Genomic DNA, 23,541 nt, shown 5'->3' on the forward strand with positions numbered 1-23,541 from the left:
TACTGCAAGATGAAGTGACAGCCAACTGAATACACAAAAATTCCTGCTAGGTAGGATAGTAGGTGCATTTTTGTTAAATAGGTAAGAAGAGAATAGCTACCATTTATTAAGAGCTTATTTTGAGCTAGGCGTTAGGTACCTAATCTCATTTAATTATCCACAGCTATTATCATTCCTATGGTATTGATGAAAAATCCAGAGCTTGGAGAGGTTAAGTAACATTACCAGTGCACTGTGGCCAGGATTCCAGGCCAGGTGGTCCTACTCTAGAGCCTATGCCCGTTCTCACCTCACTGGGCAGCCTAAGTGGGTGCCTGTTGTGACTTCTTTTTAGACATGTAAGCCTTATACTGGAACTTTTTTTTTTTTTCTGAAATGCCAGTAAGTCATATTCTCTCTCTTTTTAACATTCAGCAAACCAAGAAGGTCAAGGAGGGAGGACATAGGCTAAAATATTCTAAAATAAACCTAAGGTGTAGCATGAAATTACATAACCAAGAAGTGGAATGTTTTGGTTACTGGGTGGTACTCTGTTCTTGGAACAATTTTCTATGTCTATTTTTTTTTCAGTTGTTTTTTGCTTTTTTAATCAGCTGCCCAAAATACCACAGACAACTGTGGTATTATATATACGTGAGCTTAGATGTGAGATGTTTTATTCTTTCTTTTGTTTTATTTTAGCACTACTACTTTTTTTTTTTTTTTTTTTACAATTCTCATAACAGCTTTGACAGATTTAAATGAGTTTTTCTTTTTAAGACTAAATTCTGTATTCTCTGCAGACCTCTTGTTTTTAATGTTTATTTATTTGAGAGAGAGAGTGCACATGTGTGTGCATGCATGCAAGCAGGGGAGGGGCAGAGAGAGAGAGAGAGAGAGGGAGAGAGAATCCCAAGCATGCTCTGTGATAACAGCCTAGAAGCCTGATGAGGGACTTGATCTCAGGAACCAGAAGATCATTCTTGAGCCAAAATCAAGAATCGGACGTTAAACCAACTGAGCCACCCAGGATCTCTTTATACTTACTGATTGAATGGGAAATGTAAGAAATCAAGTGATACTTCTAGAAGCTACTTCTCAGTTTACAAACTACTTTTTCAGTTTTGTCTTCATATTTATTATTTTGCTGACTTCTCATAACAGTCCATAAAAGCAAATAGGTTGAATAAGAAACCAAAAGCACAGGTAACAAAAACCAAACTAAACAAGCAGGACTCCATTAAACTAAAGTGCTTCTGCACAGCAAGGAACAATAAACTGAAAAGGCAGCCTATAGAACAGGAGAAAATATTTGTAAACAATATATCTGAAAAAGGGTTAATATCAAAAATATATAAAGAGCTCATACAACTCAATAGCAAGGAAGCAAATAATCCAATTTAAAAATGGGCAAAGAGCAAGAAAAAAAATTTTGAAACTATGTATGTTGATGGATATTAGCTAGACTTACCATAGTGATCCTTTTGCAGTATATACAAATATCAAATCATTACGTTGCACACCTGGGACTAATATGTTATATGTCAGTTATAGCTCAATCTTTAAAAAACACAGGCAGAAGTAGCTAAACACAACTTTAGAAACTGTTATTGGAAAATTCCCAGGAATTTCCAGATAGAGGATACTGGAAGTATCTACTGTAATTCTCAGAGCTACATGATTTAACCAGAGACTGATTGTATTTTTAAGTTATAAATCATTATTTGTACTTAGAAACCCAACATCATCTGAAACAGGTAAAGTTTTGAAAGCCTCATAGTCTGCCACACCGTAGTGATTTTCAAAAAGCATTTGAAAGGCTAATCATGAGTAACAAGTCTACCAAAATAGCTAATCCTCACTATAATGTCATTATAAAACTAATCACGAAAATACCATAAGAAAACATATATATGAGTTTTGTAATCTCTTCTCTCTCTAAATTTCTTTCTTTTTTAAATTTTTTAATGTTTATTTTATTTTTGAGAGAGAGAGAGTGACAGAGTGAGAGCAGGGGAGGGGCACAGGGAGAGGGGGACACAGAATCCGAAGCAGGCTCCAGGCTCCAAGCTGTCAGCACAGAGCCCGACGCAGGTCTCGAACTCACGAACCAAACCATGAGATCATGACCTGAGTTGAAGTTGGACGCTTAACCAACTGAGCCACCCAGACGCCCCTCTAAATTTCTTATAGTAGTTTCTCATCAGTAGTGAAGTGTATAAATGTTTATAAAGTATAAATTTATAATATAATTACGTTTATAAGTTATAAATTATTTAAATATAGAACCACTAGTCTAGATTAAGAGACCCTGAATTGTTTTCTCAGTTACCAGAAGACAATAAAGTTATGCTTAGAATACTCTTCTTTCTGAGGCAGAAAATGGATTAATACAACTCTAAGAATGAAAGCAAAATGGCTTTCTTTTTAACCAATATAATCATTAAGTTAAATTATATATTTATAATTTGTAAACGTTGAGCATGCAATTGCTTTTTGGTTCTTTGGCCCTCAGTTAACCTAATAATGTCATATCCTGAACAGGCACACTGCTAAGAACAAGGAGTCTTGCAGTAATACTAAAATCAATTCATACTACTCAGCCACAAAAAAGAATGAAATCTTGCCATTTGAGACAACATGAATGGGCTTTATGCTCAGGGAGATAAGTCAGAGAAAGACAAATACTGTATGATACCACTTGTATGCAGAATATTAACAAGCAAAACTCATAAAAATAGAAGAAAATGGTGGCTAGGAGGGGCAAGGCTAATTGGGGAGATGTATTTAAGGGTGCAAACTTGAAACTAGTAGGTAAATAAGGTCTGGAGATCTGTTGTACCAGCACAGTGATTATAGTCAGCAATACTGTATAATAAACTTCAAAGTTGCTAAGAGAGTGAGTCTTAATTGTTCTCACCACAAAAAAGAAATGATAATTATGTGACATAATGTTAGGTAACATTAAAGTGGTAATCTATTGCAATATATAAATGTATTAAATCAGTACGCCATATACCTTAAACTTATACAGTGTTATACATCAATTCTATCTCAATCAAAATATTAACAAAACACAAAAAGTAGATAAGGAAGTTTTATTATTCCCATTAAACAACTAAGACAACTGAGAGAGAGAACTTGATGTGTCCATGCAACGTATACAAATATATTTTGTATATTTTGAGCCCCCCAGCTAGTGAGTCATACAGCTAGGATTGTGAGTTCCCAGAAGGCAGGAACCTCCCTAATCATCTTTTTAGCCGGTGTCTAAACACAGTGTCTAGCACGGAAGAAACACTCAATAAATGCTTCAGAATGAATGACTAGAACTCAAACATGAGACTTCTGACAGCCAACTCCAGACTCTCCAGTCTGGACTATAGCATGCTTTCATTTATTAAACACTAATTTGTTGAGTACCTACAAGGTGAGAAACATTGATTAACTTCTCATTCAGTAGTTTCTGAGTCCAATAAGGTCCATAGCCTTGTGCTGGGCATTTCTGATGCTGGGTGGAAACTCCCTAGGGGTAGGACCTTGCTAGTGAAGCAGCGGTCAGTCCACATGGTAGACTGCAAAAGGAGGCACTTAACCCTCCTCATTAAAGATGGCTGGAACATTGATTCTGGGAAGGGTTTTTAAAGCAAATGAGGAAAACGTGAGAAGAGTGGCTTCTGAGAAAATGCTTCCTAAAAAGGATAGAAAAAGAAGGCTTTTTCCTCTTATTTTCCACTGAAGAGCAGGCTAAGGATAGCTGTGTAAAGAGTTCTGGCTCATATCTTGGTGCCAGTGGCAAATGTCTAAAAAAAATTCTGAGGTTGAGGCTAAGAAAATAGTACTTTAAAATAAGTTATTAATAAAACACTTAAGAGGAAAACAGCAACCACTACCAGATTATGGGACTTTACCACAAGAACCACCAATAATGGTTTAGAGAGCAACAGAGAGTGAAAAAAATGTTAATACCCATACTTTAAAGGGGTGTGGATCTATTTCATTTGGAATTTCCTGTTCTAAATGCAGGGTTGCTCTTTCTTAAATAAAAGTGCATGTTTTTATCTGAATCAGAAAATTGTATTCTTTGAAACTTATAAATTCCTTCACAGCAGTTGCTTGTTGCCACTCATTTACAGAATTATGGGTTATTTCAAAATTTTATATCATTTTAGAATATATAGTTAAATCTCAATTGTTCAAAATTTAACAAAGCTAAACTCTTATAAGTGGCACGCTTTCTTCAGCTTAAAGCATCAAATGTCAAGGTTATAGCAGACATCTTTTCAAAGCGCAGTCTTGGGTAGGTTTTAGAGGAAGAATATATTCACTTAATTTCATATATTCTGAGCATTTACATTATTACATGATGATAAAGTAATAATTGTCTATGTCATAGTTTTTCAAAATAGAATATTTGAACCATCTGCATTATTTAAAATTGGTTTTCTGGACTCCATGCATCATAATCTGTGGTGAGAGGGCCTAAGAATCTCCTTTTAAAACAAGTATTTTAGGGGCACCTGGGTAGCTAAGTCCGTTAAGCATCCAACTTCAGCGCAGGTCATGATCTCACAGTTCGTGAGTTCAAGCCCTGCATCAGGCTCTCAGCTGTCAGCGCAGAGCCTGCCAAGTATCCTCTGTCTCCCTCTCTCTCTCTGCCCCTCCCCTGCTCACATACGCTCTCTCCCTCTCTCTCTCTCTCTCAGAAATAAACAAACATCAAAGAAGAATATAAAATAAAAATAATAAAACAAGTATTTTAAATGATTCTTTTTGCACATTAAGGTTGAGAACCACTGGTCTAGATTAAGAGACTCTGAATTGTTCTCTCAATTATCAGAAGACAATAAAATTATGCTTAGAATACTCTTGTTTCTGAGGTGGGAAATGGATTAATACAACTCTGAGAATGAAAGCAAAATGGCTTTTTATCTACTATAACATTAAATTAAGTTGGTAGCTTATTCACTAAGTATTCCAGGTGATTGAGCTATCCCATATGTGGAAATGTAAGAGGTTGACTAACTGAAAAAATTAATGCGCAGTAAACCAGTGATAAAAGCTTCTTCGAGAGTACTCAGAACAGCAGCAAGAGGAACAGCCAACTTTGGTAACATTTGATGTTCTCTTTTTGAATCCTTGTGGAGTTTCCGTTTCTAAGATGGAGTAAAGAAGAAATACATATCAAAACAGTGCAGTGCTGTTCCAGCATTTCGTTAACTTGGCTGCATTATCAAGACTGTGCTGTTTACTACTTCCTCACATGGTGCTAAGTGCTCTTGGGTGTCTTATTACTTAAATCCTGACATTTGGTGCCCAAGGCATCTTACAGCCTGTGCAGAGGAAGTTGTCAACACAACATCTCCCATAGTTCTGGGTCTATTCCCTAAACATTTTGGATTTGACAAATACTGTTTCCGTCCTCTTCAGGGCAGAGATGTAACATCGACATTGATGAGTGTGCCTCCAATCCCTGTCGCAAGGGTGCGACGTGCATCAACGATGTGAATGGTTTCCGCTGTCTATGCCCCGAGGGGCCCCATCACCCCAGCTGCTACTCGCAGGTGAATGAGTGCCTGAGCAGTCCCTGCATCCACGGGAACTGTACCGGAGGCCTCAGCGGGTAGGTGGCTGCCATGTATGAACAGTTCCTTATTGACTTGTGTCAAGCTGGTTGGGTTTCGGAATGGGCCATGCCCTGTGGAAGTCTGTCAGGGACCTGAGCTGAGACTGAGTCGCAGATTTTGGTAGTCTCCTTGAGTCTTCCAAACCACCACTTGTGCTCTGCCTTCCATTGCTGAATAGGTAGAAAATAGGGTGGGGCGGGGAGGTAGTCAGTTCATGGGAGAAGTCCAGCGTTATTTTGTGAGCCTTTGGCAATTGTGCTTTTAGTAGTTATTATAAGATTGAGTTCTGAGGGAGGTTCTATTTGATTTTTCCCCTGCTTAAAAAAAAGCTCCTTTCTGTTCTATCATGGTACCAACGTGTGCCACTGAAGTGGGGCTGGTCTCACCTGACTTTAGACGTGACCCTGATAAGACATCCATGGTTTGCAAGCCTCTGAGATTGTGTGATGTGTTGGTAGGTACTTTTCTAGAAACTCAGAGTGTGATGTTAGGTCACAAGAGATAGATCTATACTCTTGTATGCTGGCCGGAAGATAGGGCTCTGGGCATTGCCATTTGCCATACTTAACAACAGGTGAAAGAACAAAGAGTGTATTTAGAGGTAAAGGAAAATCAAATTATTTCCAGATGAATTACCTCGGTATTCCTGTTTCAGACTATGGTAGCCTACAAAGCATCCCAACCCATGTACCTTTTTCCTAAAGATCTCCAGACAAGAGAGGCTTTTATTTCCTGGTAACATAGTATAAGTGTTAATAATGTTCAGATTGTGAACAATGTATATATATTTTGCATACCTTCATTTTTGTTCCTTTTCCTGCTCAGTTTACCCTAGGTGCTTTCTGGGGCAGGGTTTTAGGAGAGAACAGCAAAGCATGTCTTGGAAGTCAGACATCCCAGGAGCTCTCAGAGAGGCTTAGAGTCTCTGATACTAACCTACTTCTTGGGTGTCTGTTTTGCATTAGAAACAGATGATCCTAAGGTTTGCTTTATTTTAGTTTTATATATAATAAAAGTGCAGATTTATCCATGTTAATGTGCCTTTCAAATTTTTTTTTTTTTTTAACGTTTATTTATTTTTGGGACAGAGAGAGACAGAGCATGAACGGGGGAGGGGCAGAGAGAGAGGGAGACACAGAATTGGAAGCAGGCTCCAGGCTCTGAGCCATCAGCCCAGAGCCCGACGCGGGGCTCGAACTCACGGACCGCGAGATCGTGACCTGAGCTGAAGTCGGACGCTTAACCGACTGAGCCACCCAGGTGCCCCTTGTTAATGTGCCTTTCAGATTGACCCAATGTATTGTACCAAACACTGTTTACACATGAAAGCTCACTATAATTAATTAATTTCTCCAGCATCTTTGTGAGCTGGGAAGCACCAGAAAAATCTGTTTACTGAGTAGTCCAGGTGGGACCACATAATTCATACTGTGTCCATGGCAATCCAAGTATAGGTTCAAAGAAGAGTAGAAATGAGATTAGCTTACCCATGAGCTCCTCTGTCCCTCATTTCTTCACCAAGTCTTGGATTTCATCTAAGACTCAATTGTACATTCATCCTCCACAGTCAAGAATATTATCTGTCTCCTTTCAGATACAAGTGTCTCTGTGATGCAGGCTGGGTTGGCATCAACTGCGAAGTGGACAAAAATGAATGTCTTTCTAACCCATGCCAGAATGGAGGAACTTGTGACAATCTGGTGAACGGATACAGGTGTACTTGCAAGAAGGGCTTTAAAGGTGAAAGCCGTAGTGCATATTTCTATCTCCCTTCATACAGTTTTCTTATTGCATATTCTTTGACTTACCTCTTCCTTTCCCTTTCTCTATTCCTATTCGCTCATATAGCAAACATAACTTGAGAAGTTAATATTTATAAGGCACTTGGGGAGTAAAAACATAAAGATACATAGATTCTACTAGCAGAGAGGTGAACTACAGGACTATTTAAGCTGAGCAGCTAGGACTCCACTTATACAACTTTGGAAAGATGTTCTAATTGTAAGCTTCATGGTGCTGGTTTGATTCTGTTGGAATTCACAAGAGATCTGGGGAGTAGCATGAGAATATTGCCTTACTATAATTATGATAGCAATAATGCCATGGAAGAATCCATGCATTCCAAACTCTTCCAACAAATTATCTTACACATTGAGATAAAATATATAGCCAACTAGGGCCTTCTGGAAACATGTATTATAATGGGTGTTGTATAAAATCATTTTCTGAGTTGTTATTGTTGTATTTCCACCATAAATTTTCACTTAAAAACTCATGAGAGTGAAATCTGTGGGTAGATCATTTATCTTGTACTCCTCTATCCACTTAGTCATTGATTTCCCCACTCAAAAATTGTGCCAGGCTACCAAGATACATCAGTATGTTTCAGAGTCAATTTACTTATTTGAAAGCTTTCTGAGAGTATATATATTTTAGTCATTAATTTTCTGATATATTACATTTGCAAAGAAATTTAAAAGCACTTTTACTTCTTTGTTTCCTTGAGACTTGCTGATCAATGAACTAAATAAAACTCAAAATGTAAAATCCCAAATTGTACGGCTGGTGAGTAGAAGAGTACAGTGTGAGCCCAGACCTCTGTGCTCCCAGACCACCGTTTTTTTACAGTGCTGTAGTTGCTCTATCTTGAGGCTCTGTGTCAGGCTCTATTGAAGATGCAAAGGTGTGTAATATTTGGGTACTGGTCTATCCCATTAATGCTTCCTTACTTTTGTCTTTTTCACAGTGGGAGTAGATTCCATGTCTTGGATCAGGGGAAAACAGTTTTATGGCTTCAGAAAGTACTACCACATCAATGGTAGAGACTGTGCATATGAAAGAGTGGGCATAAATCAGAGGCTTTGATTATGCATTAAAAAAATATTGTCCCTTGATAAATTATACCCCCTTTTTAGGCCCTGACAGCCACTTTGTATAGAAACAGCTGATAGATCAGCAGATTTTTAACCTCAATGAGCTTCTTAGTCCATTGTTGAGAAATTACTTATATTTGGAGGTATATTCAACCTTTCAGCTATTAGAATATACTTACTCCATTCATCCTTTTAACTGTCTTTTACTGACAGACTATATGTCAGGGACTTGTCACTGAAATGAACGAAGAGGTATTCCAGGAGCCTAAAGAAATTCAATTTCTAAGGTAGTTAATATTTGCCATGAAGAGGATTGCTTAGTAATTGTTAAAAAAAATTTTTTTAATGTGTATTTATTTTTGACAGAGAGAGAGACAGAACATGAGTGGGGAGGGGCAGAGAGAGAAGGAGACACAGAATCTGAAGCAGGCTTCAGGCTCTGAGCTGTCAGCACAGAGCCCAACATGGGGCTCGAACCCACGAACCACGAGATCATGCCCTGAGCCGAAGTCGGACACTCAACCGACTAAGCCACCCAGGCACCCCGCTTAGTAATTTAAATAATGAGGAGGCTAACAGAATGTTTCACTGTTTTGGGGTTTTCTCCCTTTCTGTCTATAGGCTATAACTGTCAGGTGAATATTGATGAATGTGCTTCAAATCCCTGCCTGAACCAAGGAACCTGCTTTGATGACATAAGTGGCTACACTTGCCACTGTGTGCTGCCATACACAGGTGAGTTCTGCAAGTGAAGGGACCAGAGGGGACCTGTGTTCTTGCCTTGTCATTCTAAACCTCTGAGTCTCAGAGACAAGAGTCTGTGGCCCAGTGACGCTTCTCTGAGGAATCACTCCCTGGTCACCATCCTGCTCTCACTGACTAGATCTTGAGCTCTGAGAAAACACTGTGGCTTCCCTAGATGCAACTGGTAGGGAAACTCACATGCCTTCTTTGTACTTGAGGGTTTAAATGTTTTTTGTTTTGTTTTTTTTAATTCTGTCTGATTGCTGGTTTCATTCATTATTTGACTGGACCCAGTGTTGTCATGGCCTGTGCTCTTAGTCATAGTTCAATAATAACAACAACCACCACTTATTGATAACTTACTATATGCCAGACACTTTGCATATTTTGGATTTCTTAATCCAGTGCTCAAAATAATTCTGTAAAGTAGAAGTTCCTATGACCATTTTATGCTGAGGCAAAGAAAAGTTACTTGCTGAAGGTCACAGAGGTAAGTGGTAGATCTAGGATTTGCCTCTAAGCCTCTCTCAGTCCAAAGTGTGTCTTCTTAACTGCCCTTCTTCTCCTTACATTCAGTACCACTACCTCTCATTCAGAGAGGTATTGCCCCTTGGATGACGATGACACACACAGAAGACAAGGGTGTGACTTCATTTCGTATCAGGTGTTCTTTGTTTCAGGTGGTATTTTAGGAGTGTGCTTGGACGTTTCTTCTTTGTGTTCTCCTGCCTCATTACTGCCGTCTTGTGATTGGTTGTATTTGTGTGGCTTATTTACCTCCTTATCATCCATTTTCTTCATCTGTGGAGAACAAAACAGAAACATGGATGGTGGCTTTGCATGTTTCTCTAGTATGCAGCATGCAGGCAGGAGCATGGCTGAATTCGTACTCCCGTGATGGGCTGGTTGTAGTAGCTGTTACCAGTGACTGCGGCTGTTTAGAGTGACAGAGTGGCCAAAACCAGAACTCTGTTACCTGAAAGACTTGATGTGATGTTGTTACCTTGGCCCCTCTTGGGAAGAAATGTTCATGTAGGCAAATAGCGTTTAGTCAGCCTCACAGATAAAAAATCAAAGTTATTGGAGATCCTTAGCTATTCTCAGACAAAGGAAGTCTAAATGATGCAATTCATAATGACAGTGCTGATCACATTTGCTAATAGTAAGAGCATCTCCCAGCCATAAAGACTGAGACTTGATGGCTGCAGAGAGATATAAGCAGGTCATATCATTATGCTCAGTCATATCATAGTCTTACCTGAGTATAATTTAGGTGTTCAGCTCATCTTGAAAATACTTATTTTATCTTCTTGCTATCCAGATCCCTTAAGAATATTTGGCTGTATGCTGGCTGTTGGTTTTTCTTCAGATTAAGATCCCGATAAAAGAATTTACTATTATATTATATTAGACTGAAAGCCTATGCATATTAAAATTTTAGTGCTGAGTGTGGCTAAAGGTTCTATCATTGAGCTTTGCCACTATGAAGGGAACTAAGCAACATTGCCTTCCCTAGTGAGCCACTCTTCTGACCCAGATACCTTAAAAATGGGTTGGGTATGTTGGTGAACATCTGTGGTAATTTTTTTTTCTTCCTGAATATGAAATTTTAGGATAGAATTTTAAATTGAGTTAGCTGTAACTTGACTTTAAAAACACCCTCATCTTCTTTTAATAAAAGCATTCCTTTCCTTGTTTGCCTGTGCTGGAAGCTTATATTCCATATGCTAAGGCAGGAAATATTGATGTGCAAATTTCAATGTCATGTTGTTGATGTTGGTATGAGGAGGTATGTTACTAGCTGATCAGAATAACTTCACTGTTTCCTACCTCCCATGGCCTTCTGATCAACTCCATTGCCTCTGGAACAGGCCAGCAGAGGTGGTGAGGAGTAGAAGGCTGTATTGTTGCCTCTTCCTGGCCCACATGAAGGAGGATCTGTGTGGCTGAGCCTCTGAGCCACACAGACTCTTAGCTGTGGAGATGCAGAAAGTATTGCACCAGATGGACACAGGTGTCCAAACCCATGTAACCACACATGATAATATGGATGAGAGCAGCCCAGCAGTTGTTGAGTGCTCACTCTATATGCTAGGCTCTGTGCTAGTGAAGACTTCATGAACATTTTGTTTTTCATTTAATCCTCCAAAAGCCTCTGTGAGTTACATACCATCCTATTTCTCATTTTACTTACGTGTAAGGCTCAGAGCAGAGTAATAACTTGCCTGTTGTTAATATACCAAGTTAGAGATAAGACTCAGAAGACCCTAAGTCTCTCAGATTCCAAAGCTCTTAACTGCTACCTTAGTCTTGAGTTCAGAGAGCATCCTTTGGTTTAGAATTTGCAAAATTTCAGTTTCCTTGGCTATTTCTCTAAATTCTGTCATTTGCTTTACAGGCAAGAATTGTCAGACTGTGTTGGCTCCCTGTTCCCCAAACCCATGTGAGAATGCTGCTGTTTGCAAAGAGGCACCAAATTTTGAGAGCTACACCTGCCTGTGTGCCCCTGGCTGGCAAGGTAACAACATGGGAGTTAGAGAAACCAGAAGCTTTAAACAAAGTGGTCAGATCATCAGATTAACATGGAAGGCCCAGGTCTTCTGAGGCCTGCTTGTTGTCATGAGCACTGGCTTTGTACAGGAATGACCCAGAAAGCCTTTTCATTTTCATGTCTTTGGGGCCCTCTAGTGGCTGGAAGCCTCCAGCCTGAGTCTGAAACCATGATGTTCTCACAGTCCCTGGGCCCTTTGTGCCAAGGGCACAAAGCCTTATGGGACTTCCCAAAGTGGGAGACAAACCAGAATATCCCCATCTATCCCAGCTGAAGCTTGGATCTCCCCATGCATTTCTGTGGGACTCACTTTCCAAAGACAGGACCATTCATCGCCCCTGTGTTTCTAGGTCAGCGGTGTACAGTTGACATTGATGAGTGTGTCTCCAAGCCTTGCATGAACCACGGTCTCTGCCATAACACCCAGGGCAGCTACATGTGTGAGTGTCCTCCAGGCTTCAGCGGTATGGACTGTGAGGAGGACATCGATGACTGCCTTGCCAGTGAGTATGCCGGCCAGCTCCTAAGCCCCCTGAGGCACTTAGGGAGCAGAATAGAGCCCAGTCGAGGCAGCTGCCTCTCAGTGCTGAGACTGGCCATCCCAATAGCTTATCACATGTTTTTAATATTAGTATTTTTTATTTTTTTAAATGTTTATTTATTCCGGGGTGGGGAGGGGAGCTGCACACATGTGCACATACGTGGGGGAGGGGCAGCGAAAGAGGGAGACAGAAAGACTCCCAAGCAGGCTCTGTGCTGTCAGCGCAGAGCCGGATGCGGGGCTCAGTTCTGTGAACTGTGAGATCATGACCTGAGCTGAAATCAAGAGTTGGACACTTCACTGACTGAGCCACCCAGGCGCCCCAATATTAGCATTTTTTAAATCTTCTTTGCAAAGCCAGTGGCTTTAGGAGTTGAGGCAGTAGAATCTCTTTAAGAGGTTCCTAACTGATTTTTGTATACTGACAAATTGGGGACAATGCTATGATAGCTTTTTTTTTTTAAAGCAGATCCACTGAGGTATAATTAGTATATAGAAATATACTACCAATATTTTAAATGCACAGTGTTGACATTTAAACCATAAGTAAACATAATGAACATATCCATCCCCCTAAAAATATTTTATTTTGTAATTTCCTTCTTCCCCCTTCCCTGTCCCAGGCAACAAGGGATCTACCTCTTTCATGACAGACTTACTTGCATTTTTAATAATTTTATATAAATGGAATCATCTAATGCAAACTCTTTTTGGGGGAGAGGGAGTATGACTTATCATTTAGCATATTATTTGAGACTCATCTATGTTATGTGTATTAGTAATTCATTCTGTTTTATTGCTAGGTCATATTCCATTATTTGGATATACTTGAATTCACTAGTAGGACATTCAGCTTGTTTTTAAGTTTTGAGATACTATAAATAAAGTTATACTCTCTTGAGTAAATATCTAGGAGTGGAATAGCTGAATTATGTAGTAGGTATATGTTTCACTTTTCACCAAATTGTCAAAATGTTCTCCATGGTGGTTCACCATTTTCATTCCCACAAGCACTGTTTGAGAGTTCCAGTTGAACCACATCCTCAAGAACACTTGGGTGTGATTGCTCTGAATTTTAGCCTTTGTAGTGGCTGTATATGGTATTTCACAGTGGTTTCAACTTGAATTTCCCTACCTATTAAAAATTTTGAGCATCTTTTCATGTGCTTCTTGGTCAGCCATATATATTACTTGGTATAGTATCTATTCAAAACTTCTGCCCACATGAAAAATTGTATTATTTGTCTTATTATTGAATTGAAAGAGTTCTTTATATTCTAAATACAAATTCTTTGTCAGATATTTGCCTTACAACTATCTTCTCCCAATTGTACCTTCTGTTTTTTCTTTTGAAGAGGAAGTTTAATTTTGATGAATTTCAGTATATCCATAATCTTCATTCAGAGTTCATCTTATCTTATTTAACAAACCTTTACCTAACCCAAGGTCACTGAGGTTTATCTTCTTTGATTTCTTCTAAATGTTTTATACTTTAAGGGGCACCTGGGGGGCTCAATGGGTTAAGTGTCTGACTCTTGATTTTGGCTTAGGTCATGATTTACTTGTTTGTGGGATCGAGGTCTGCATCAGGCTCCTCGCTGATAGCATGGAGCCTGCTTTGGATTCTCTCTCTCACTCTCTGTCTGTCCCCCCCCCCTGCTCCTCCCCCCACCCCCCCAGCTGGCTTACTCTCTGTCTGTCTCTCTCAAAATAAATAAATAAATAAACTTTAAAAAATAAACAATAAAAGTTGTATACTTTTAGCACTGACCTTTAGGTCCACAATCTATTTAGAGTTAATTTTACATGTAGTGTGAGTTTTAAAGATTTTTCTTTTTAGACTTTAAAGAGTAATTTTGTGTTGTAATCTTGCTAACCTCACTTATTAATTCTAGATTAGTTTAGCTTCTAAGTTTAGTTTAGATTTCTGGAATTAAAAAAAAAATTTTTTTAAGTTTATTTTTATTTCTTTTTAGAGAGAGATAGAGAGCAAGCAGGGGAGGGGCAGAGAGAGAGAGAGAGAGAGAGAGAGAGAGAGAGACAGAATCCAAGCAGACTTCGCATTGTCAGCACAGACCCCGATGTGGGGCTCAAACTCAAAAACGATGAGATCATGACCTGAGCGGAGGTCAAGCATCTTATGCTTTACCAACTGAGCACCCAGGCACCCCAGGAATTTTTTTTTTAACAAATAATCGTGTAATCTCTAAATAAGTATAGCCATTCTACATTTTAATTCTTTTTAAATCTATATACATTTTCTTTTTCGTACATTGTTGCACTGGCTAAGACTTTTAGTAAATGCAAAATAGAAGTAGTAAGAGAAGCAAATCTTTCTTTGTTCTTGATTCTGGTGGGGGAAGCATGTATGTAGTTTCTTGCCACTAAGTATGATGTTACTTTGTTGCCACTAAGTATGATTTTGGGGTTTTTTTGTTGTTCTTCTATCAAGTTGAGGAATTTACCATATACTCCTAGTTTGCTGAAAGTTTTTTCTTTTTATGATGAATGAATGTTGATTTTTTTTCAAATGATTTTTCTGTATCTGTTGAGGTGATAATATATTTTTTAATATATAAGTGAATTATGTTAATTAATTTTCAAATGTTAAACCTTAAATTCCTGGGGTAAATTCTGCTTGGTCATGATATATTCTCTCTCTCATATGTTATTGGATATGATTTCCTAAAGTTTTGTTACAAATTTTTGTGGGTATATACATTCATTAGGGATGTTGTTCCCCAATTTCTTGTACTGTATTTGTATGGTTTTGATACAAAGGCAATGCCAGCCTCAGAACCACTTGGGAATTGATTCCTTTCTATTTACTGAAAGAGTTTGTATACAATTGGTATTACATCTACTAAACATCTAGGTCTGGAACTTTCTTTCTGGGAAAGTTTTAATTGTAAATTTAATTTCTTTAATAGATATAGTTATTCAGGGTATCTATTTCTTTTTTATTGAGCATTGGTAATTTGTATCTTTCAAAGAATGAGTTTTACTCTAAGTTGTCAGAATTATTGGCATTCATAATATTCCCTTATTGTGCTTTTAATGTCTGTAAGATCTGTGATGATTTCCCTTCACTGATTTCAGATATTGGTAATTTACATCTTCTCTCTTTTCTTTGTGATTGCTACTGGTAGAAGGTTACAGATTTTAGTAACCTTTTCAGTTTCATGATTTTTCTCAATTATTTTACTATTTTCAATTTCATTGATTTCTGCTCTTTATTCTTTCTATTTTGGATCTAGTTTGCCCTTCTTTTCCTAGTTTAAGATGGAAGCTTAGACCATAGACATAGTAGGCATTTAGTGCTTTTTTTTTTTCTCAAAACACTGCTTTAGCTGTATTTCACAAATTTTGATATATCATGGTTTTTTTTCCCCCCAACTCAGAAAATACTTTTCTAATTTCCATTTTGATTTGTTTTTTGACTCATAGATTATTTACAAGTGTGTTCTTTAATTCCAAATATCTTTTTTAATTAAGTTTCTAATTTTAATTCCAGTGTAGTTAACATGAAGCATTCTATTAGTTTCAGGTGTACAATATAGTGATTGAACACTTCCATACGTTACTCAGTGCTCATCATGATAAGTGTACTGTTTAATCCCCATCACCTATTTTACCCATCCTCCCACCCACCTCCCCTCTGGTAACCATCAGTTTGTTCTCTATAGTTAAGAGTCTGGTTCTTGGTTTCTCTCTCTCTTTTCCCTTTGTGCATTTGTTTTCTTAAATTCCACATATGAGTGAAATCATATGGTATTTATCTTTCTCGGACTGACTTATTTTGCTTACTTAGCATTATACTCTAACTCCATCTATGTTGTTGCTAATTCCAAATATCTTTTGTTGCTGATTCCTTCCAGATAGTTTTTGTTATTGACATCTAGTTTAATTCCATTGTGATCGGAGAACATACTTTTTTCATCTATTGATTGGATTATTTAAAATGCATTAAAGCATGTCTTATGGCCTAGTCTTATGGTCTGTTTTGGTAAGTGTTCTGTATGCACTTGAAAAGAATGTTTATTGGGGCGCCTGAGTGGCTCAGTTGGTTAAGGGTCGGACTTCAACTCAGATCATGATCTCACAGTTCGCGAGTTCAAGCCCCGCATCGGGCTCTGTGCTGCCAGCATGGAGCCTGGAGCCTGCTTCAGTATCTGTGTCTCCCCCTCTCTCTGCCCCTCCCCTGCTCATGCTCTGTCTCTCTGTCTCTCAATAATAAATAAATGTTAAAAATTAAAAAAAATAAAAAAGAATGTTTATTTTATGTTGTTTTTTTTTTGTTTTTTTGTTTTTTTGTTTTTTGTTTTTTTTTGGTGGAGTGTTCTATAAATGCTATTAATTCAAATTGGTTAATAGTATTTTTAGGTCTTCCCTGATTTTCTGTCTGCTTATTCTATAAATTATTGACAGAGTGATATTGAAATCTGCCACAATTATTTGTCTATTTCTCCTTGTAATTCTATCAGTTTTTGCTTAATGTATTTTGAAGCCCTGATATTAAGTATATAAACATTTAAGATTATTATGTCCTCTTGAAGAATTAGTCCTTTGTCATGAAATGACCTTGTTTAACCCTTGTAACTGATATTTCGTACTCTGAAACCTCCCTTGCCAGATATTAATATACCTACTTAACTTTTCTTTTGTTTATTGTTAGAGTATGCATTTTTTCCATCCTTTTAGTTTTGGCCTATGTGTGTCTTTAAAGTATGGGTTTTTTTTGGAGAGCATATATTGAGTCTTGCTTTTTCTCTTCGCTCTGATACCCTCTGTCTTCTAAGTGAGGTGTTCATGCCATTTAAATTTAATGGTTGATGGCGATATGGCTGAGTTAAATATTTGCCACCTTACATTTTACTTTATCTTTTTCCTTCTTTTTTGCCTTCTTCCTCCCCCCCCTTTTTTTTGGGCCTTCTTTTGGAATAATTGAGCATTTTTATAATTACATTTTATTTCTTCACTGGCATATCTTTTTTTTGGGGGGGGGCGGGTTTTGAGTTTGCAGTATGCAACTCTAACTCATTAAAATTTACCTCAACTATACTACTTTGTATAGCACATAAAAGCCTTACAACAGTATACTTAAATTTACACTACTGCCCTCTGTTCTATTGTTGTTATATAACATATATATCATAAACCCCCCAAAATATTATCTTTGCTTCAAATGGTCAACTAATTTTTCAAGAAATTTAAAAAATAAATTAACAGCCCTTATACTTACAACATATTTATAGCTTCTGGTGTTTTTCATTCTTATGCATAGATATGCATTTCCACCAAGTGTCATTTTCCTTCTGCCTGAAGAAATTCCTTCAATATTTCTGGTAGTGCTTATCTCCTGGTGATTAATTCTTTCTGCTTTTGTGTTTTTGAAAAGGTTTTTATTTTGCCATAGTTTTCAAAGATATTTTCATAGGGAGTAGAGTCCAAGTTGACTTTTCCCTCCAGCACTTTCCAGTCATCCTTTCATTGTTTTCTGCCATGCATTGTTTCTGAGGAGAAATCTGCAATACTTTTTACATTTGTTTTTCTATATGTTATTTTCTCTCCCATGGCTATTTTTAAGATATTTTCTTTCCACTGAGTTTTAGCAATTTGATTATGATGCCCTTCATTAGTCTTCATGTTTCTTTTGTTTGGGGTTCATCGACCTTTTTGGATAGATGGATCCAAATTCAGAAAATATTGAACTACTATTTTTTCAAGACCTTTTTGCTTCCCCTTTACAACTTTTATATCATACATCTTTTAGGTTGCTTGAAATTGTCTCCCTACTCACCAACATGCTATTTTACTTATTTTTTAGAGTTTTTTCCTCAGTGTTTCATTTTAGATAATTTTATTATTTGAAGATATCATGATCTATCTTCAGGTCGCATAAACATTTCCTCTTTAGTGTTTTGTTTGCTGTTAATCCCATCCAATATATATTTTTCTCTTCGTTGTATTTTTATCTCTAGAAGTTTGATTTGAGTCTTGCTCATAACTTTTTTCTCCTTGTCATGTTCATGTTTTCTTCTTCTTGAACATACAGAGTATATTTATCATAGTTGTTTTATTGTCCCCACACTTATTCTACCATATGGGAAATTCCTGGGTATGTTTCTGTTGTTGATTTTTATCCTCATCGTGAATTATGTTTCTTCTTTGCCTGCCTGGTAATTTTTTATTGGATACTAGACTTTAAAATAATCTTTAGAATATATTGAAGCTTTGTTTAAGGATCATTTGGAAACAGTTTGATCATTTTGGGTCTTTTCTTCAGGATTTGTTAGGTCCAGAACAGCCTTTAGTTTAGGGCTAAAATAACTTGCTACTGAAACGGTACTCTCTGAGGATCCTACTTAGTGCTTAGTTAGGAGGTCTTTTCATTTTGCCTGTCATGGACATGAGCTATTCTCAGCCTAGTATAAACTCTTGGGATTGTTCTGCCTATTTTTTTCTGGCTCTTTCCTCAGCTCTAATAGTTTCATCCTATGCATGTGATATACTCAGTTACTTATCAGTACTCACTGCTTAATCCGCGCTCAGTTATCTGTGTGGTGATTAAATCATTAAGCTTCAAACAAGGTTATCACAGTGAGTTAAGAATAATGGCACCTGGGGCGACTGGGTGGCTCAGTTGGTTGAGCGTCTGACTTCGGCTCAGGTCATGATCTCACAGTTCGTGAGTTCCAGCCCCACATCGGGCTCTGTGCTGACAGCTCAGAGCCTGGAGCCCGCTTTGGATTCTTTGTCTCCCTCTCTCTACCCTTCCCTGCTCATGCGCTGTCTCTCTGTCTCTCAAAAATGAATAAACGTTAAAAAAAAAAAAAGAATTTAAAGATTAATGGCACCTAATTCACAGCAAACATAATTTCAGACCATCATATGGATGGCACTAAACTAGGTCCTGGCAGTGCTAAAATAGATAAAAACCCAGTGCTTACATTCATGAAATTCATAGTATATTAGCAAAAAAAAAAAAAAAAAAAAAAAGGATACATAGACAAATTCAACATTGTGTAACAAATAGTGAAGAAAAATAAGTCCATGGCACAGTCGATGGAGAAATTTAAGGGACTGAAATCAAATTATTTGGAACCCTTTTCCACATTAATTGTTACATCAGTCAAAACTTTCAGTACTTAAAAATTTTCCTATTTGAAGTAAAACTAGCAATATTTACAGTTAGCTTAAAATAATCCAGTAAATTATGGTGAGTTCCCTGAAAGATGTTATGGAAATTACAGTAGCTGTGTGCTATGTACTGTGGATAAGAAGGGATAATGTGATTTTTGCAATTTTTCCACTAAAGATCACAGATGGGCCTTAGAGTAGAATTAGCATAATAGATGAATAAGGTAATAAATATCCCTCGTATAAAAAGGGGCTACATTACCCACCTGATGTTTAGTTCTCCTTTTATGTAAGTGACCTGTCTTTGCAGTTTGATTTTAAAGTCCTCAAGAATAGGATCTACCTCTTATTTTTCTTGTTCTGATTTATATGCCATCTGTATTTCAGAGGACCATGCCATGATAGTAGCTCAAAATTCGTTGATTAATTGCTGTGAATCTAAACTGTTCTAAGATTGAGCTATGTGTTATTTAAAATTTTTTTAATGTTTCCTAATTCTACCTAAATCTAGAAAATAAAACAAGAGAAAGAAGAGAGAAGGAAAGGAAAGGAAAGCTGAAGGGAGGGAAGGAGAGAGGGAAAAGATAGGAAAGAGAGATCAGCACAGGGGGCTGATTAGTATATATCCTGCCCTACCCCACCCACTCCATCACCACATGGACCTTTTGAAAATTTTTACTGATAGTTTTGAGATTCTGTGTATTGGGGGCACATATTTGATTAGCAAGTATGTGGGGGACCAATGTAAGTTTTAGGACTGTTAATTTTGCAAAACTGTTAGTGGTGTATGTTTAGTTCAGTCCAGTTGTCAAACAGGTTAAGAATCTCAGGCAAGTGTTAACTGCATTCATTTTTGTAAATGGAGAAGTCAGGGCAAAATAGATGTAAAGAAAAGTCCGGGTAGAGACAAGGCAGAATTGTTACTGTTATTAGTGTGATTCAGTTCAGGTCGCTCATCTTTATAGGTCTAAGATGAAATTGATGCTGTAGTTCACAGCTCTAATTCTTGTGTGTAATGACTTAGATCCTTGCCAGAATGGAGGTTCCTGTGTAGATGGAGTGAATACTTTCTCCTGTCTGTGCCACCCTGGCTTTATTGGGGATAAGTGTCAGACAGACATGAATGAGTGTCTGAGTGAACCGTGTAAGAATGGAGGGACCTGCTCCGACTATGTCAACAGTTACACTTGCAAGTGCCAGGCGGGATTTGATGGAGTCCACTGTGAGAACAACATCGATGAGTGCACTGAGAGGTGAGCAAGCCATATGCTGAGGCACCAGTGTCTTATGGGAAAAGGGAGAAAGGAGCACAGTAATGGGATTGCAGGGCAGGAATAAGGTGTCCATTTGGGTCCAATTCCATAGTCCTCTCCTGTTGCCCCGTTCCTGATTCCCTTTGGATGTGTAGTTAGCAGGTCAAAGGTCAGAGGTTGAAAAGCTTAGTGGGATGGGTCTTCATTTGTTTCTAATGCTTGGGAACAGAAAGAGTTATAATTCTGTTCCATTCTCCTCTTGGTCTCTTGTTCATTTCAGCTGACAATTTAAAAATTCCTGTTTCTTCGCAGATTTTTCATCACTCTTTAGTAATTTCTGAGTGGTTTCTTTCTTTCTTTTTTTATTCCAACAAGTTTATTCAGTTTCTCTTTCAGAAAGAAATCTGGAGTCAAGAGCTATTTATGTAGCACTTTTCTTATAAGTTAAATTGACTTAGGGATAAAATGAAATGTGATACATGGAAAACCACAGAAGGACTGGGTAAAACCTGGAAACCTTCGCTTTCTCTAGGAATCTCTAATAAACTCAGCCTTTTAAATACTCTGAGCTTTTGGGGTGTAGAAAGGAAGCCAGGAAGCTGACTGGCACTCGGTGTAATTTGGAAAAAGAAAATTTACTAGATCTAGGAGTTTAAGATGCTTAGGAGCATTGGCCTCTGTAACTTGTTAGCTTCTAGGAACCTTACTTTTTGAGGAGCAGGTGTGAGGAACCACATTACATAGCTGGAATTGCTCTCTCTGCTTCTTAGCTCCTGTTTCAATGGTGGCACGTGTGTCGACGGGATTAACTCCTTCTCTTGCTTGTGCCCTGTGGGCTTCACTGGCCCCTTCTGCCTCCATGAGATCAATGAATGCAACTCTCATCCATGCCTAAATGAAGGAGTATGTGTTGATGGCCTGGGTACCTACCGCTGCACCTGCCCCTTGGGCTACACTGGCAAAAACTGTCAGGTAATTACATTTCATCCCACTCTGCTGAATATTACAGTTCTCTTCTAAGCAGAATAAACCCCTCCTAAAAAAGAAAATTTTGTCTTGGGGGATGTCTCTGAGATAAATCTAATAGCTGGTAGATTCCAAAATGGTGACATTGGCAAGATTATACAGATTAACAAGCGTTAAGACTGTTGTAACAGGCTAACCAAGAACTACAGAAAAACACATGTGGGAAATAAGCACATAGATGTTTTTTATGTTGGAAATACAAAAAGGGAAGTAAAGAATAATTAAAATAGTCTTTAAAGGTCAGATACAGTTTCTAGGGGGATAATGATAATAATTACCATGTCTTGCAGTGTTATTCTCAAAACCAAGTTAGTCACATGTCTTTTAAATTCAAATATATAAATATACATTTTCATATACTGTTAGGATGGAAGGACCCCTCAGAGCCAACTAGGGCAGCTTTTCATTTCATGGAAGAGGAAACTGAGTCCCCAAAGGGCAAAGTAACCTTTCCAAGGTTTCATACCAAACAGCATTATGTTTAATTTTATGCTATTTTTACCTCTTAAACAATGATGGGATGATAGAATAACAGAACTCCAAAGAATTTAGGATTAAGTGGCCAAATTTAACTAGCCTTACAGGGTACGCTTCCATAAGGCTTTGGCTGTATTGGTCATGCAAATAACCACCACTGCATATTAAACAGCTTGATGCTGATTCTGTGGATCAGAAGGACATTCTTCCTCGGGCTTTTGTTCATTCTCACAGTGTGAGGTTACATGTGCCAAGAGAACTCTCCACCCATACCCACTGGCACCTTCTTTCATGAACACTCCATGTTGTGAGTGTGACCTTGCTCTGCCCGGGGGTCAGGTCACCACATGTGAGCTAGGGAGAAAGGGACTAGTCTGCTCATATTCTTTGCCTCATTTTTCATAAGCTCGATTTTCTCCCTCCAGGTAAGCTCTGTGGCAGCTTTTAGGTTTAACAGGCTTTAAGTCCTTTTACTCATATCCACCATGGACAGATTTGATTGAGACCCATGTAGATTTGTCCCACAGGATTAGCACAGGTGTCACGGACCTGTCTGTTAGCTGTAACTTTCTTTCTTTCTGGCCCTACGGGGAGGGGGTGGGTCACAGATCTGGACATAATCATAACATTAGGAAATAACTTAACCTATTAAATATTAGACTACCTCAAATTCTTAAGCTTCTGTCGTAACAATTTTTTTTAAGTAGAGCCAGAGGAATTAGACTATATAAAATGATGAGATTACCTGGGAACACTGGACTATTTTAAGGCTTGGGTGAGGGATATATATATATATATATATATATATATATATATATAAATTTTTTAAATTAGTGTGCTTTCCTTTGATTCTTAAAATGCAGTAATGCAGTGTGACATTTTCTTCATTTCTGGTATTTGGATATTGATGTACATGTATGCTTCCGTTTTCAGACCCTGGTGAACCTCTGTAGTCGGTCTCCATGTAAAAACAAAGGTACTTGCGTTCAGGAAAAAGCAGAGTCCCGGTGTCTGTGTCCGTCTGGATGGGCTGGTGCTTACTGTGATGTGCCCAATGTATCCTGTGAGGTGGCGGCTTTCCACAGAGGTGAGCTCTGCCCCCTTGGGCCCTGGGGACACTCCCTGAAGTATCAGCCAACTAGCAGTGTTTTAGAGCAGGTATTGTTATCATGGGATGAGAGGGAAGAGCAGACAGGGGTGGGTGGGCAAGGCTCTACAGACAGGGTCTGAGACGGAAGGTGAAAGGGCAGAGGCACAAGCTTAGAGGTTTCAAAAAGAAATGTATTTAAAATGAGACAAAGGCATATTCCACTTTCAGAGCTTATTTATT

At 38.1% G+C, this 23,541-nt stretch overlaps 1 protein-coding gene across 2 annotated transcripts in view; it reads left to right on the top strand.

The window, feature by feature from the left end:
- NOTCH2 (notch receptor 2) overlaps positions 1-23,541 on the top strand; it is a 163,875-nt gene that overhangs the window by 115,146 nt on the left and 25,188 nt on the right. For both annotated transcript variants that reach the window (XM_053890598.1, XM_019458028.2), the window contains exons 13-20: positions 5,410-5,602; positions 7,201-7,346; positions 9,101-9,214; positions 11,622-11,741; positions 12,125-12,277; positions 20,480-20,708; positions 21,479-21,680; positions 23,145-23,298. In XM_053890598.1, coding sequence (XP_053746573.1) covers positions 5,410-5,602; positions 7,201-7,346; positions 9,101-9,214; positions 11,622-11,741; positions 12,125-12,277; positions 20,480-20,708; positions 21,479-21,680; positions 23,145-23,298 — 1,311 coding nt within the window. The remainder of the gene's footprint in view (positions 1-5,409; positions 5,603-7,200; positions 7,347-9,100; positions 9,215-11,621; positions 11,742-12,124; positions 12,278-20,479; positions 20,709-21,478; positions 21,681-23,144; positions 23,299-23,541) is intronic.

This window comes from Panthera pardus, unplaced genomic scaffold, assembly GCF_024362965.1.
Source record: "Panthera pardus isolate Hobbes unplaced genomic scaffold, ASM2436296v1 HiC_scaffold_11, whole genome shotgun sequence".
NCBI classification, from domain to species: domain Eukaryota; kingdom Metazoa; phylum Chordata; class Mammalia; order Carnivora; family Felidae; genus Panthera; species Panthera pardus.